The sequence below is a fragment of the Bubalus kerabau genome, chromosome 7, assembly GCF_029407905.1.
Source record: "Bubalus kerabau isolate K-KA32 ecotype Philippines breed swamp buffalo chromosome 7, PCC_UOA_SB_1v2, whole genome shotgun sequence".
Taxonomy (NCBI): domain Eukaryota; kingdom Metazoa; phylum Chordata; class Mammalia; order Artiodactyla; family Bovidae; genus Bubalus; species Bubalus kerabau.
In genome coordinates, this window is record NC_073630.1 from 59,883,345 (window position 1) to 59,900,150 (window position 16,806).

General features: G+C 37.5%; 2 protein-coding genes across 2 annotated transcripts in view; one reads left to right on the plus strand and one right to left on the minus strand.

Annotated features, from left to right (window-relative positions):
- ARAP2 (ArfGAP with RhoGAP domain, ankyrin repeat and PH domain 2) overlaps positions 1–16,806 on the minus strand; it is a 573,065-nt gene that overhangs the window by 254,984 nt on the left and 301,275 nt on the right. The window lies entirely within an intron of this gene.
- Positions 1–16,806, plus strand: part of DTHD1 (death domain containing 1) — a 79,476-nt gene that overhangs the window by 19,949 nt on the left and 42,721 nt on the right. Inside the window, exons 6-7 of the mRNA XM_055588243.1 lie at positions 6,388–6,552; positions 7,930–8,219. Of these exons, the coding sequence (XP_055444218.1) occupies positions 6,388–6,552; positions 7,930–8,219 (455 nt within the window). The remainder of the gene's footprint in view (positions 1–6,387; positions 6,553–7,929; positions 8,220–16,806) is intronic.

Below are 16,806 nucleotides of genomic sequence, written 5' to 3' on the forward strand. Positions count from 1 at the left end.
CGAGAGAGTAGATAGAATTTAATCCAGCAAGAAACCAGAACCTGTGCCATCAATGTCAGGCATGAGTGAAATTGCAGCTTGCCCTCCATCTCCTATTGCTGATGGTCCTTCAGCTCTACCATCTCTCACTTCTTCTCATTCCTCTAGTCAGTAACTTTTTTTGCTTCTTTACTAGATGTCAACCCCTGTGTGCAAGCTATTGTAATATACTACAGTACTTTTCAAGGTACTTCATGATTAAAAATGATTCCTTTATTTTTTGTGTTTGTTTTTTATGTATTATTTGTGTGAAAAATATATTAAACCTATTACAGCATAGTACTATATAGCTAATCATGTTAGTTGGCTACCTAGGCTAACTTTGTTGGACTTATGAACAAAGTGGACTTATAAACTCTCTCTCAGAACAGAACTCATTCATATATAAGGGACTCACTGTATTAAGGAAGATCAACATTGGAGGACTGACCCTCCCTGACTTCAAGGTGAACTATAAAGCTACAGTGATCAAGACAGTGTGGTAGTGACCACTTAAGAATCGACACATAGACCAATAGAACAGAATAGAGAACCCAGGAAATACAACCAACTGATCTTTGACGAAGGGAAAAAGGCAATACAATGGAGCCAAGTCAGTCTCTTCAACAAATGGAGTTGGAACAAGTGAACATTCACATGCCAAAAGAATGAATCTAGACACAAATATTATACCCTTTACAAAAGTTAATCCAAAATAGTAGCATGTAAACATAAATATGAAACACAACAGCATACAAAACTCCTAGAAGATAACATAGGTGAAAATCTAAATGATCTTGTGTAAGGTGATGACTTTTTCGATAAAACATCAAAGGTATAGTCTGTGAAAAAAATAATTGATATTGTTGGACCTCATAAAGTTAGAAACTTTTACACTGGGAAAAAAATTCCAAGTGAGTAAGAAGATGAGCCACAAACTGGGAGAAAATATTTGCAAAAGGTACATCTGATAAAGGACTGTTATCCAAAATTTATAAATAAGTCCTAAAACCCAACAATAAGAAAACAAAGACCTGATTCAAAAATAGGCCAAAAACTTTAATAGATACCTCACCAAAGACAATGTACAGTTGCCAAATAAGAATTTAAAAAGATGATCTATATCATATAAGTGAGACTCACTTATAACACTTATAACATATAAGTGTTAACATAACACTTATAACATATAAGTGTTAACATAACACTTATAACATATAAGTATTAACATAACACTCTAACATATGTAGATATCACTACATACCTATTAGAATGACCCAAATCTGGGACATTGACAACTTCAAATGCTGGTGAAAATGGGGCAAACAGGAATTCTCATTCGTTGCTGGTGGGAATGCAAAATGGTACACTTTAGAAGATGGTTTGTTGATTTCTTACAAAACTAAATATAATCCCACCATATGATCCAGCAATAGCACTCCTTGGTATTTCCCCCAAAGGAGTTAAAAATGTATACGCACAGGTGTTATAGCAGCTTTATTCTTATCTGTCAAAACTTGGTAGCAAGCAAGATGTTCTTCAGCAGGTGAATGAATAAATAACACCCACACAATAGAATATTATTCAGCACCAAAAATAAATGAGCTAACAAGCCACAGAAAGACATGGAGGCACCTTAAATGCATACTGCTAAGTGAAAGAAGCCAATCTGAAAAGGATACCTACTGTTTGATACACACTATATGGCATTTTGGAAATGGCAAAACCATGAAGACAGTAAAATATCATAGTTATAGGAGTTTGGCATTGGAGACAAATGAACAGGCAGAGTACAGAGAATTTTTAGATTGGTAAAAATACTCTGTACAATACTATAATGATGGGTATGTGTCAATATGTATTTGTCCAAATCCACTGAAGTGTTAGTCACTCAGTCATGTCCTATTCTTTCGATCTCATGGACTGTAGCCCTCCAGGCTCATCTGTCTATGAAATTCTCCAGGCAAAAATAATGGAGTGGGTTGCCATTTCCATTTCTAGGGTTTCTGTAGGGGAAATTAGAATTGGATGCCTCATCTAAGGAAGATTCCTGGGCATGTTCATTGTCAGAACATTCCTCTCCTTTGAAACACTTAGGGCTTCCCTGATAGCTTACCTGGTTAAGAATCCGCCTGCAATTCAGGAGACCCTGGTTCAATTTCTCAGTTGGGAAGGTGTGCTGGCGAAGGGATAGGCTATCCACTTCACTATTTCTGGGCTTCCTTGGTGGCTCAGCTGGTAAAGAACCTGCCTGTGATGTGGGAGACCTGGGTTCAATCCCTGGGTTGGGAAGATCTGCTGGAGAAGGGAAAGGCTACTCACTCCAGTATTCTGGCCTGGAGATTTCCATGGACTGTATAGTCCATGGGGTCACAAAGAGTTGGACAGACTGAACGACTTTCACTTTCTAACTGCCAGATTGTTTAATTGTGAGCCATTCGGTGCAACACAAAGAGTGAACTCTAATGAAATTAAGGACTTTGGGTGGCTATGCTATGCCAATGCAAGTTCATCAATTATAGTAAACATACCACTCTGGTGGGGAATGGGGAATGGGGATAAATGGAAGAAGTTATGCATTTGTGGGAGTAGGTGATATATGGGAAATCTCTGCACCTTCCTCTCCTTTTTACTATGAATCTAAAACTGCACTAAAAATATAGTCTAATAAAGAAGAAAGGAAATTATCCTTGAAAAGTCCCCTGTATTGTCTATTTGCAAAGACAAAATATTGAGGTACTTTGGAACAGATCTTTTTATCTTGGAGAAAAATCTTTAATTGTGTGGCAGTAAGGCATGTGTCTGGGAATTATGTTATCAGTACACTGTAAGACTTGAAAAAGGCAGCCTAGGGCGGATATGTGCTGGTTTGTGTATCCTTCTACTTTATTTTTAGGTAATTATACCAGAAATTCTAGAAATTGTCTTTTCCATCCATGTGGAGCTCATAGAAGTTTTCATGTTCTTCAGTGTTCAGTATAATTGAATATTTGACCTCAAACGGGCCAAACATAATTCCCTCAATGCCTGGAATTTTGGACATGGAAAGAGTCTTGAACTCAAGAAATAGCAAAGTCAGCTGTTCTTGAATAAACAAGTTGATTTAATAAAGGTTGATTATGTTTTATGAAACTATTAGTATATCAAAATCTCATCTTTTGTGGAGTCTGATCAAGGGCTATTCACTGTCAGGTAATACTACTTGTCAAAGTTTTCTGATGGTATCATAAAACAAAGAGTTTAATTGCAGAGTTGTTAAGAACATCTGGAATAAATAAGGATGTCATCAAATTATTTAATTACAATACAAGTTGTGTCTATTATCATATTAAAGACTGAATTTTAAGTGATAGATGTACTAACTAACCTAATTATGGCACTACTTGTCAATATATACAAGTATCAAATCATCACATTGTGCATGTCAAACTCACATAAAGTTATATGTATATTGTATCTCAATGGAAAAAAATAGTCTAAATTTGATCTTCATATCATTAAGGACTTTTTTTATTTTAAGTGACAGAAAAACAAACTCAACAGGGAATCCTTTAGTCCATGTAAATTACAAATCTAGGGATACTTTTATTTTAATATTTCACTTGAGCCATAAAGAATAATATTAAAATATTATTTTTAAGTATTTCTGCTTTTTCTGCCTTTCTCTGTGCCGGTTTCATTCTTTGACATACATATTCCTCATGCTGGAGATATTTCTACATCTTCAAAACTCCAAGTTCAGTAGAAAAGAAGAATCTTCCTTTCGCCATGACTATACGTAAAAGCCCTGGGTCTTATTCTTACTCCAAATCTGTCACAAACCCATCACTAAACAGATCACTGAAACCAAAAGGAAGATGTGCTATACAAGGCAGGCTCGCCTAGTTTATGACATGATAACAAAAACCTGATTCATCAAAGACAGGCTGCCTCTTGGTCATCTCTCTCCCAGACTTCAGTTGAAGGGCAGTCATTGTTTTGTTGCTGTCATGGTAGCAGAAAAAAGAGCCTTAGATGCACTTAAACTAGCAGTTAAATACTTAGCCTGAAAATGACAAAATGACGTTTCTCAATATTCATTAACCAGAACTGGTCACATAGCCCCACTTAACCACAGGGGACAAGGAAGTACATTTCTATCATGTGCTCAGAATGTGCAGAAATCGGGTATTTTGGCAGATAGCACTGATGAATGCCAAATGTACTATATGGCTCAAATCAAACACCCACCTAGACCTGGGAGTAGGGTCAACCCCACCACAGTGGATAACATGTAGATTTTCACAGAAAACTTAGGCTATTAGCAGGGAAAAAGTAGTTTTTTATCAGAAAAAATTAATATTACACATAATGAAGTCAATGTATAGTAAATGACCAAAATTCTGGATTCAGTATGAGTATATCTTCCTGTGTTAATAGATCATTAACTTCCAAGTGTTAAAAATTTACCATATTTGTGGTTATAAGCCAAAAGCTAAAAACTTATATTTTCCCCTATCCTCTTGCTTTTAATCTGGGTTGATCAACATAGTCTAAATTTTTAAGGGTAAACATTTTAAACATAGTTCAGTTCCTCATTCCGGTTCATAAGATAGCTCAACCTTTGAAACTAAAGTGATTTTAAACACATAACTAATTCTATTCACAAATGAAGATGGGAGATTCATGTTTACATATTCATTCTTTTTGTTTGTTTTCTTTTCTTCTTTCTTTTCTTTTTGTTTTAACTTTTTTGGCCCCATAGTATGGCATGTGGGATCTTAGTTCCCTGAGCAGGGATCAAACCCACATCCCTTGTCATGGAAGTGAGGACTCTTAACCACTAGACCTACAGGGAAGTCCTTGTCTTAATTCTTTTAATTTTTTAAAATGCAGTTTCACTTAATTTTTGGCTGTGCTGGGTCTTTGTTGCTGGGTAGGCTGTTTATCTGGTTGTGGTTAGCTGGAGCTACTCTGTAGTTGTGGTGTGCAGGCGTCTCTTGTGGAGCACAGGCTCTAGGGCATACGTGCTTCAGCAGGTAGGTTCAGTATTTGCGGCTCCTGGGCTCTAGAGTACAGGCTCAATAATTGCGGCACTCAGACTTAGTTGCTCCACTGTACGCAGTATCTTCCTGGATCAGGGGAACGAGCCCGTATCTTCTGCATTGGCAGGTAGTTTCTTTACCACTGAGCCATCAGGGAAGCCCCCCGTCTTCATTGTTAAGTACTTAGCTATAGTTGTTTTATCCTCTTATGGGATGTAGCATCATTAGATCAGGTTTTGTTTTTCTTTTTCCAGCAAGATATTCATTATCAAGGAATTTTCTTTCATTAATTGTGAGGAACCGGTATCTATTTCAATGAATTTAAGAAAAGAAGAATTTACTGTAAGGCTTCAATACTTAATCTCTGCTTTCTCCATCTCTAAGCCTACATTACTTGATCATGTTTTTTTTGTTTATTGTTTTTTCCTTTTCTCTCTTCACATCTGCTCTGGCATTTCTTTCTTAATAATCTCTCTGCTTACTCATTTTCATAGCCCAGGGCACTACAACCAAAGGGCAGCAAGTTATAATACAATCTCTGGGCCTCTTTATTAGTTAAATTTCAAAGACAGGAATCAAATTAGTTAGGTGTTGGAAATTGATCCACTGTTAGCGAAATCAGCTCTGGTTGAGGGAAAGTATCACGTAATACATACAACTGCCTCTTTTAAGGCTTTAAGGTGGGGCAGGTTAGCAAGAAGGAGAACTGTACAAGAAAGCTAATTGGCCATGCCTACTGTAGGAATTAGGATGAGAATATCAATACCATTTACGCTTATACAATTTTATGTGCTTTACAAACTGTAACTCATTTAATCCTACAAGGTTGATAGTATCATTACACTCATATTGCAGATGAGAAGACTGAGATATAGGGAGGTCAAGGCAGAGCCATCCAGAATTTGGAAGTAGGTAGCACTGCTCCAGAATTTATGGTTGCTTTATCATGAGTCTTGGCTATCCTAAAGTATTGGTTTCCATCAGTGAGTTTACTGTCTTGGGATATTCCCTTAACTCTTTCACCAGGAGCAAAATGCTTCTCATTCTCCAAGGCTCATCTTGAATATTAGCATTGCCACTTTGCAAGCTCTCCTTCTGCTGTTAAACCATCTCATACATTCCCTTCATTACTACACAGATCACCTTGTCCTGTGATTAATACTGTGAGCTTCTATTGAGCAAGGGCAAAATATTTCTTACCTTTGTGTTCTTGGTGCATGGTATAATGACTGGCACACAACATATACATAAAGAATTGTTATTGGATAGTTCACTTAATGAATGAATTAAATATGATTTATGCTACACAAACCTTACAAATTTCTCTCTTGCTACTGTAATATAGGACAAAAAGCACTTCCATAAGAAAACCCAGGAACAATGCTTGCGAATCTTTGAAATTATTGGGATTCAAAAGCCGGGAGAGTGGTTGGTTTGTGCTTGATGATGTCGTGGTGAGATCTGTGCAGAGTGGCCTGATATCATTTGAATTGTGTGAACATCTAGAGAGGTAATACAATAGTAAACAATAAATGTTGATGATATTCTATTGTGATGGCTTGTAATTGATGTTTATAGAAGTAGAATCATAGGATTCGATTTTTTTATTTCTCAGAAATATGAATAGTCCTTTAGGGTGTGTTTAAAATGCAAACTAGATCTGACATGAATACACTATCTGTAATTTCATTCATGATAGTTTAATAAGTGCTGTTGGAAACCAGTCTTAACTTAGATTTATTTTTACAGCTTTCTTCTAACTCCAAAATAGTTCTAAAATAGTGCCTTCATTTCTGAAATTCCATGGAGATAGTAATTAACTGTTCTTATTATGCTCATCTCCTACGTATGTATTAACTGAATTTGTTATTTCTGTGTCCTCATTTTGCTTTCTCATTTCCATGTTTTCTAGACAGCTCATTACCATAAGACTTTTAGACATTTTAAGGTTCATGAGAAGTAGACACTCATAAAGAGAGGGCCATCACATGTCCAAAGGCAACCTTTATCTTACAAAGAGTTACATCTACAATTGTTGTGGGTCAGTTTCCCTAGAAAGAGTCTAAAATGAGAATGCAGGTGATAGATTGAGAGAAGGCTCCCAGCGGACTCCTGTTGAGGAATGAGAAAAACAGATAGGGGCAAGGGAAGAAATGGGAGAAACTATGGCTTAAGTTGAGGTTTGACCTCAGCCTGACACCTCAGGAGAGCCCTGATGTGAGTACCAAGGAGACTGGCTTCACACTCTTTCATCAGTTAGTCTTTGTGGATGTGGGGCTGTGCTGGGGGAGGGGGCTCTTTAATGACCTCACACTGATTTGATTACCTCTGTTAAGAACATACCTCCAAGAAAACCACATTCTGAGGTATTGGGGATTCGGCCTCCAATGCAGAAGTTGGGTGGAGGCGACACAATTCAAATCATTCGGGGTACACTATAACAACCCTTATCACACAGTGATGAGATGAATATTTCTATCCCCACTGAATATGATGTATATTTTATCCTATTGATATTAGGATATTGTTGATAATAAATGGATTATCTTGATTATCTTTCTCTTTTTGAAGGAGTACTCTTTGGTAATGCTAGGTAAAATGTAATTTAAAATATGCTGCCATAGGTAGAGCTAACCTGATGATTTCTTTGTTTATGGGCATCTGTTTTAGATTTAGCTTGATTTAAGCTGGTTTCCTGACTGCCAAGAGTTTCATTCAAGTCATTCATTCAAATTCATTCCATTAATGGATTTAATCAGTCTTTAGCATGCTTGATTTTTAAAGGAGGTTTGGTTTATAATGGCTTTTTGGAGGTGTTATTAGTTATTTGTGATATTTTTGAGACTGGTTGTTTTCCCTCAGGTCACTCCTCTTTACCTCTTTGCAGGTTTATCGTGCTTCACTCTTCTTCCAACGTGGACAACGGCCATTTGGTTTCCTTTGTGAAGTCTTTGGAGGAAGCCATGTTCAGCACCACTGCCTGTGTTATACTTTATTACCAGAAAGACAACCCACAGAGAATTGTTATTTTAGTGGTGCCTTCTAAAGATTTATACCAGGTGCTTGGGAACTTGCGCTCAGAAGCTTCTAGTGGTCCTCCAGAACCATCTCGCCATTTCCAAGTGAAAGAAGGAGAACTGCTTCTTTTACGATTTACTGGAAATATATTTGCTTCAAGTAAGTATCATGAAATTGTTTTGTATATACTGTGGGCTATCAGCCACGTGCTTCAGAAGGAGTTCCCTAAATGTGCTTCAAAAGAGTCTTCAAAGGACTGAGGGAAGGCTTTGGAAAAGTAGGAAAAGGACAAGGACTTATTTATGTCTTTCTTTCCAGTCTGTTTCTTCTCTTTTTTAGGGCATGCGTGTTCCCTTATGGGCCTACTCTAAGTGACACTCTTCTGGAAATAGTCTTCTCTCCATAACTGCTCTAGCTGAGACTATGCTAGGATCATCTTTCCAACACCAATGTAGTTGCTTTCTAAATATTCCTTTGCTTCTACTATTAGCCATGTGAAACAAAATGTATTTCCATACAGTAACAACAGTGATCTTCCAAAAATATAAATCATACTTTATTACTCTCCCCAGTTAAAACTTTATAATTATCTTCTATTCTACTTCAAAGAATATCAAAACTCTCTATGTTGTCCTGCAAAGAATCTGATCTGGGGTCAGTGTACTCCCAAGAGATGTATGGATAGAAATATGTTTCAGTATAATTGCCTTATTTATAATTCCATTTCTTTTATTTTATATACCTAAAAGACTACACTGAGAAGGAGTCAGTAAGTTTCACCACACTCAAAAAGGATTCAAAAGTTGCTATGAACCTCAAATCCAGATGACATACCCCTGCTTACCTCTTATCTTTACATTTATCTAGTGATCTTTTATTTCTATTACAAATCTTACCACAACTTGAAATTATTTATTTGTTCTTATACTTTTCATTCCTATACTTAAGTTCTTGACTAGAATGTAGATTCCATGAGGGCAGTGACTGTGTCTTTCTCGCTATGCATCCCTGAGACCAGAGTAGTTCCTGGCACTTCAAGGGCTTTCAATAAATACATAGTGAATGAATGAATATATGATGCCAAGGAAAACAAGGCGAATGACTATGAGAGGTGACAGGAGAGGTGGGAGAAGTAAGGAAATGACTGAGGTATAAAAGCTAAAAAGAGATTAGAAAAAAACAGTAAGCAAAAAGAACAGAGAGAAAACAGCTGTGAGAGAAGGGAAGAAAAGACCTTTGGGGGTGCTGCCATCACAGCATTTATTTTTAAAAAAAGACTCCTTTCCCTTTCTCACTCCCTTCCTTGAGGTAGAATAAGATCTAACAGTGTGCATGTAAAGGAGGAGGTGTGGGGGGAAATTCAGAAATGGGTTTTGTGGGGATTTCTGGCTCATTATAGACTTGACTTAAAGTAATACTCTCTGTTTATTTATAAATTAATATAGATCCCATTGATTTTTTAATGGTTTCTGTTTCCTAATTTTGAAAATTACTCCAAGCTCCACTGGCTCTTTTCTCTTTGTTGTTTCCAAAATGATGTGGCTTAAAGCTTCAGCTGACCTTTTTTGGTTTCTCAGAAATAAGTGAGATTCAAAGTGTCCCAATTTGAAGTATCTCTTCCACTGTCACAGACATTGCCTCAGCCATCTGAGCCAGCTGTCAGGACCTAGGGAGTAAGTGACACAATATCAGAAAAAGGGGAAGGGAAAGGAGAGGAGGAAAGGAAGGAAGGGTGAAAGACATCCCTCCTACTTGGCTTCCAGAGAAGAAACCACCCTGGGACAATCTCTCTAAGATACAGTCAAAACCTGGAAGTGTCTCACCCAAACTAATGATGCAGAAGACTTCCTGTAATACTTGGGACAGCAGCTGTGTTTACTTCCTGGCCTAAACAGGAGAGTTACTGTGATTCTCATAGGCAGGGGTGAAGTGTACTGTCATCTATAAGGGGGAGTGAGGAGCATGTGCTAAAATAAAAGTGCCTGCAGACAGCCAGTGTGTTCACAGTTCCTCAATATAGGAATGGAATACTCCTCTTCAGTCAGGGAAAATGCATCAGGCAGAATGCCAGGATCCTTCCTGCGTTGCCTTTTTTAGAGATGTATATTCAGACCTGGAGCTTCACTGGATTTTCTCCATCCATCTTTCTAGTGTATCACATATAAGCCTCCAGTACAATCTAAGAGGAGCAAGACCCTCAGCAAAAAACTGATACCTCTGTTTGATTCCCTTTGTTGTATGGCAGAAAGTAACACAACATCTTAAATAAACTATGCTCCAATGAAAAAAAAACAAAAACCAGAATTGTTACCTCATCCTTTCATCAGGGCCTGTGGTAGCCTCTGTGAATCTCAAATACAAACAGCCAAAAGTTGTCTGCCTGGGGGTCCATCTCTTGACCTATCCCCACCGGCTTCTGCAGTTGTCTCCTACTATATTTTCATATCTCATTTATAATGATCATGTTCAGAGAAGACTTTCCTATCTTTCCTGATTATATCAGTTTGTATTTTACTTTTTCAGATTTCTATGTAACTCTCACTGGAAATGGCCATAGATTTAATCTTCTATTTATTTTTTAATTGCTTGATCAACATCAGTGTCTCTGACTACAGTCCCAAGAGAGGACTGTCTCTTTAATTAGGGAGGACTATTCAATTCCCAGCACCTAGAATGGTACCTAAAAGCTATACGAAGTATTTGTTCAAAGAATGAAGATAAAACCTTGGGGATAAACTCAACATTATAGTATTGTGTGATTAAAAGTATTTAAAACTTTAATAAATTTAGATGGCTTCTCTCTGAGAAATATCAAAATCTCTAAATTCATTACATAGTCGGACGTTCAGTCATGTCTGATTCCATGGACTTTGTGACCCCATGGACTATATAGTCCATGGAATTCTCCAGTACAAAATACTGGAGTGAGTGGTCATAACCTTCTCCAGGGGATCTTCCCAACCCAGGGATCGAACCCAGGTCTCCTGCATCGCAGGCGGATTCTTTACCATCTGAGCCACCAGGGAAGCCCAAGAATACTGGAGTGGGATCTTCCCAGTGGATACTTCCCAGGAATCAAACTGGGGTCTCCTGCTTTGCAAGCAGATTCTTTACCAACTGAGCTATCAGCTGGAGCTATCAGGGAAGCTCGGCCTACCAGGGAAGCCCTCTAAATTCATTACATGGAATATAGATGATTCTTTTGATTGAGGATCTTGCTACATGGAGATTATTTCTACTTCTAAAAGAAAATCATACATATTTCCCCTTTACATTGGCCTTTGGCATTCCTCTGGACAATTCTAGAATCTGCCTTCTTTCTCTAGGTTATACGTGTTGATATAGCACTTAAGCTTTCTAGTGTATCACATCTAAGCCCCCAGTGCTTGTAAAATTCATAAAATGCTGGGAAAGAGGCAGAGAGAATTTTACATAATGATGCCTTAGCACAACTCACTCATAACACTAAGTAATGTCCTAAAGATCTTTGTGTGTGTCCAAGTTTCTCCAAATACCCTTTGGCCTAGAGAAGTAGTTTTCCCAGACACAAGTGTTAGAGTGTTAAAATGGCCATCCTTTTTATTTAACAAAGATTCCTTTCCTTTATTATATTGTATTTTACTGCAGAGAGACATATAAGAAGCAAATAAGTAAATAAAATGTATAGCTTAATGAGATGGAAGCTTCCTTAAAGAAGAATAAGGCAGGGAAGGGACATAGAAAGTCTCAGAGAGAGTGGCAGATTTGTAATTTTAAATAGACTCATCCGAGAAGATCTTTTTGAGACAGTACCATTTCAGCAGAGCTCAAAGATGAGAGAGCAAGCCATGATCCTATCCCAGGAGAGTCTGTCCCAGTCAGAGCAAGAAGAATGAGATGGCCAGATGAGAGGGAGGGAGAGGAGACTTGGAGGAGATGAAATGGATACTTTTCCTACCTTGAAGGGCATTTCAAGGACTTTTCCTTTTATTCTAAGTGAAATGGGGAGTCCTGAAGGATTTTCAACAAGGTTGTCACACAATCTGGGTCAGACTATATCTGTGTTGAAATTAGATGATGTAAGTCAAGTTAGCAGCAGGGAAATCAATTAATAAGCCATTGCAATGAACCAAGCAAAGAATACTGGAGGTTTAGAGGCAAAGATATTGGAAATCATGTCTGGCATTTTTGCCATAGACATCTTTGCTGTGAGCATTTTTACTGAATAACTTATTGACCATAAGGCAATTTTGCCATAAAATATACAGTGACAAAAAATAAAAAAGGGACATTTAAAAGCAAATTTTAAAAGCTAGTGGAGGTGATGGAATTCCAGCTGAGCTATTTCAAATCCTAAAAGACAATGCTGTTAAAGTGCTGCACATAATATATCAGAAAATTTGAAAAACTCAGCAGTAGCCACAGGACTGGAAAAGGTCAGTTTTCATTCCAATCCCAAAGAAGGGCAATGCCAAAAAATGTTCAAATGACCATACAATGGTCCTCATTTCACATGCTAACAAGGTAAATCTCAAAATCTTTTAAGCTAGACTTCAGTACTATGTGAACCAAGACCTTCCAGATGAACAAACTGGATTTAGAAAAGGCAGAAGAACCAGAGATCAAATTGCCAATATGTGTTGGATCATAGAAAAAGCAAGAAATTCCAGAAAAAATATGCTTCATCGACTATGCTAAAACCTTTGATTGTGTGGATCACAACAAATTGTGGAAGATTCTCAACCAGACCACCTTGCTTGCCTCCTGAGAAACCTGTATGCAGATCAAGAAGCAAAAGTTAGAACCGAACATGAAACAATGGACTGGTTCCAAATTGGGAAAGAAGTACATCAAGGCTGTGTATTGTCACCCTGCTTCTTTAACTTATATGCAGAGTACATCATGTGAAATGCTGGGCTGGATGAATCACAAGAAGGAATCAAGATTGCTGGGAGAAATATCAACAACCTCATACTTGCAGATGATACTACTCTAAAGGCAGAAAACAAAGAGGAACTAAAGAGCTTCTTGATGAAAGTGAAAGAGGAGAGTGAAAAAGCTGGCTTAAAATTCAACATTCAAAAAACAAAGATCATGGAATCCAGTCCCATCACTTCATGGCAAATAGGATAAAGTGGAGACAGTGACAGACTTTTTTTTCCTGGGCTCCAAAATCACCGCAGATAGTGACTGCAGTCATGAGGTTAAAAGACACTTTCTCCTTGGAAGGAAAGCTATGACAAACCTAGTAAGCAAGTTAAAAAGCAGAGACATCAATTTGCTGACAAAAGTTCCGAAGTCAAAGCTATGGTTTTTCTAGTACTCATGTACGGATGTGAGAGTTGGATCATAAAGAAGGCTGAGTGCCAAAAAATTGATGCTTCCAATCTGTGGCGCTGGAGATGACTCTTGAAGTTCCCTTGTACAGCAAGGAGATCAAACCAGTTGATCCTAAGGAAATCAATTCTGAATATTCATTGCAAGGACTGACGCTAAAGCTGAAGATCACATGTGGCCACCTGATATGAAGGGCCGACTCATTGGAAAAGACCCTGATCCTGGGAAAGATTGAGGGCAGGAGAAGAGGGCGACAGAGGATGAGACGGTTGGATGGCATCATTGACACAATAGACTTGGGTTTGAGCAAATTCTGGGAGATAGTGAAGGACAGGGAAACCTGGCATGCTGCAGTCCATTGGGTTGCAAAGAGTTGGACATGATTTAGTGATTGAACAACAACAAAACCACCTAATGAATCATGAGAAATGAATAACAAAATTATAAAGGCTTTATTGTGAAATATAAAATATTTAAATACAATTAAAATGTGTGTAGTTTCATGCCAATGCTGCACAGATAACTGATTTATTTTGTGACTTGTACCTAAGCACTTGTCTCTAAGTATTTGTTCATTGTTTTTTATATATATTTTTACTTGTTTATTTATTTAGCATTATTTTTATTTTTTTATTCACTAAAATGTCATCCATCACTGAGAGAGGTATCAGTTTCCAAATACTGGGATGCATATTTGTAACTGAGCTTGTGGTGCACTGCAAAAATACTGTCTGTCCTTGGTATATTGTCACATGTCCTTTGATACATGTTCCAAAGTTCTATGGGAAAAGTGAAAGTGAAAGTCACTCAGTCATGTTTGACTCTTTGCGACTCCATGCATTATACAGTCCATGGAATTCTCTAGGCCAGAATACTGGAGTGGGTAGCCTTTCCCTTCTCCAGAGGATCTTCCCAACCCAGGCCTCCCACATTTCAGGCAGATTCTTTACCAGATAAGCCAGAAGGGAATATGTGTTCAACTCTGGGTCTGTCAGGCCCATGGTCTCAGCCTCTTTCTGCCCCAATGTAGTGTTTCAAAGAAAAACAAACAAACAAACAAAAACAATTCATGGCATAAATCATTGTCATCTGTCATGATTTTTTTGGTTGTATATGTCAAATGAACCTATTAACCAGGTATTTTAACTCTTACAGCAAAATTGTCTTGTGGCCTGATCACTAAATCTGTGATATTACATGCTGTGCTGTACATAGTCACTCAGTCGTGTCCAACCCTTCATGACCCCTTAGACTGTAGCCCATCAAACCCTGGGAGTGAACCCAGGTCTTCTGCATTGCAGGTGGATTCTTTACCATCTGAGCCACCAGGGAAGCCCAAGAATACTGGAGTGGGTAGCCTATCCCTTCTCCAGGGGAACTTCCTGACCCAGGAATTGAACCAGGCTCTCCTTCATTGCAGGTGGATACTTTACCAGCTGAGCTACTAGGGAAGCCCTATGGCCTGAGAGTTATATGGCAAAAATGTCTGTGGAAAAAGGCTCTGAGAAAGAGCCTATAACTATTTGCTGTAGCCTATTTGTCTATAGCAAATATGCTTAAAGTGAAAGTACCTATAACTAATAGAGATGTGTTAGGACAGAGAAATATGCCGAGCCAGTGGTTTTCATAAGAGTCTTCTGGTTCTCCGCGTCCCTAGCCTGTTACTCCTCATCTTACCTTTATAAGCAAAAGCACATATTACTACCTTTGTACTTCCTATGTTTTCAGTGAAAAATACTCCAAAACCCACTATTGAGAAAATATATTGCTATAAGAAATATCTAGTAACACAAAATATAAATAAATCCTGTTCTTCTTTCTATGATAAATTTTTACTGTATAGTTACTACCCTACTATTCCTACTAGGAACTGTATACATAATATGCACAAAGAGAAAGGTTCTCAAAATGTCAACTCATGATTGCTTTTATAATTTTGGTATGTAATGAATGACTTTTGGTTTTACTTCTCTAAATATGACAGAGTGGGAGAAAAAAAATAAAACAGTGCAATTTTCTGTGCTACTCATCCTCTTTTGGTTCTGTTATTTTTTTTAAAACTGTGACAAAGGGTCTTCCAAATATAGTGTAGTATATCTTAGTGACAGTGAAATTCCACCTTTAAAAAGCTACATAATGTTTTCTATATAGAACAATAAGGTAATGTTATTTATTACTAGTAAATGCTCAATAATTTTATCCTTATTTCATATGTAAATGCGATTCTTAGAGATTTACATTTTAGATCTTTAGTTTTTTTTAATTAACTGGCAATAAAAGGTCAATAAGTTCCTCAATCTTTATACAATGTATGTATGTAAATTATTGCTTATGAGTAATTGTGTACCTGGCAGGGAGCACCATTCATGAGATGGAAAGAGAAATTTAGTAAATTATATTCTACTGGGACAAAAGTAGCAACGTTTTTCTTGCTAGTACTCTAGAGGGATGGAAGTAGGAGTTTGTTAGGTTGCCCCCCCAGTGATCCAGAAACTCTAATTTATTATTTTCAAGATGGCATTTCAGTTTCAGTGACTCCAAATAATTTTCCGCCCCCCTACCCCATTTTTTTTTTAACCAGAGTGATTCTTTTAAGGCAAATCAGTCTAGTCATGCTTATCTTAGAATGTCTTAGGAATCTGTTTTGTTCAAGGAACCAGGTTGCCCCTAAAACACAGACTTGTGCAAAGGAACATACTGCTATACCTTCCATAACCTGGAGTTATACTAATTCTAGATTTAACTGTGCTTTTGAAAGCCACCAAAATGACCTCTACCAGTCACAACAATGAGAAAAGTACTGATGTCACCTGCATCTCTCAAAGAACTCTTATTTCATTGGGAAGATTGGAAGTTTCCAGTCAGAGAGATAGTGAGGTAGATTGAGATAGAGATAGGTAGATAGAGAGAGATCTTGGAGTAGTCAACTTTCAGGCCCCTCAGAGCAGCAGGAAGTTGCTGCTGATATAAAAGCTTCATATTGACATTTCTTTAAGAAATTTAAGTGGGTTGTTTTTGTCATAAATACAAATTCAAAACAATGTAAGAATCCCATCTGTTTTTTTCTCATTTGCTCTCTTGCTTTTGTTTACTGAGCTCTTATTATGTGCCACATCCTTTCCTAATCATTCTGTGCACACATTGTCTCATTTCATTCCCAGAACAATCCTAGGAGGTAAGTTTTATTTTTCTTGTTTTAAAGGTAAGGAAGTGAAGGCTCTAAGAATTTCAGATGTGAAAGAACTGGATAAATATTGCCATGTAAATAGATACTTGAAGCTGAACTTGGATCTAGATCTTTATGTCAGAAACATATTATAACTGCAACTTTATAGCTTACTTTTAAATTTGTGAAGGGTAATGCACACCTGCCTTAGGGAATGTGACCGTGTCTGTTTTACTATTCCAATGAGAAGGTGAAATAGCCTGA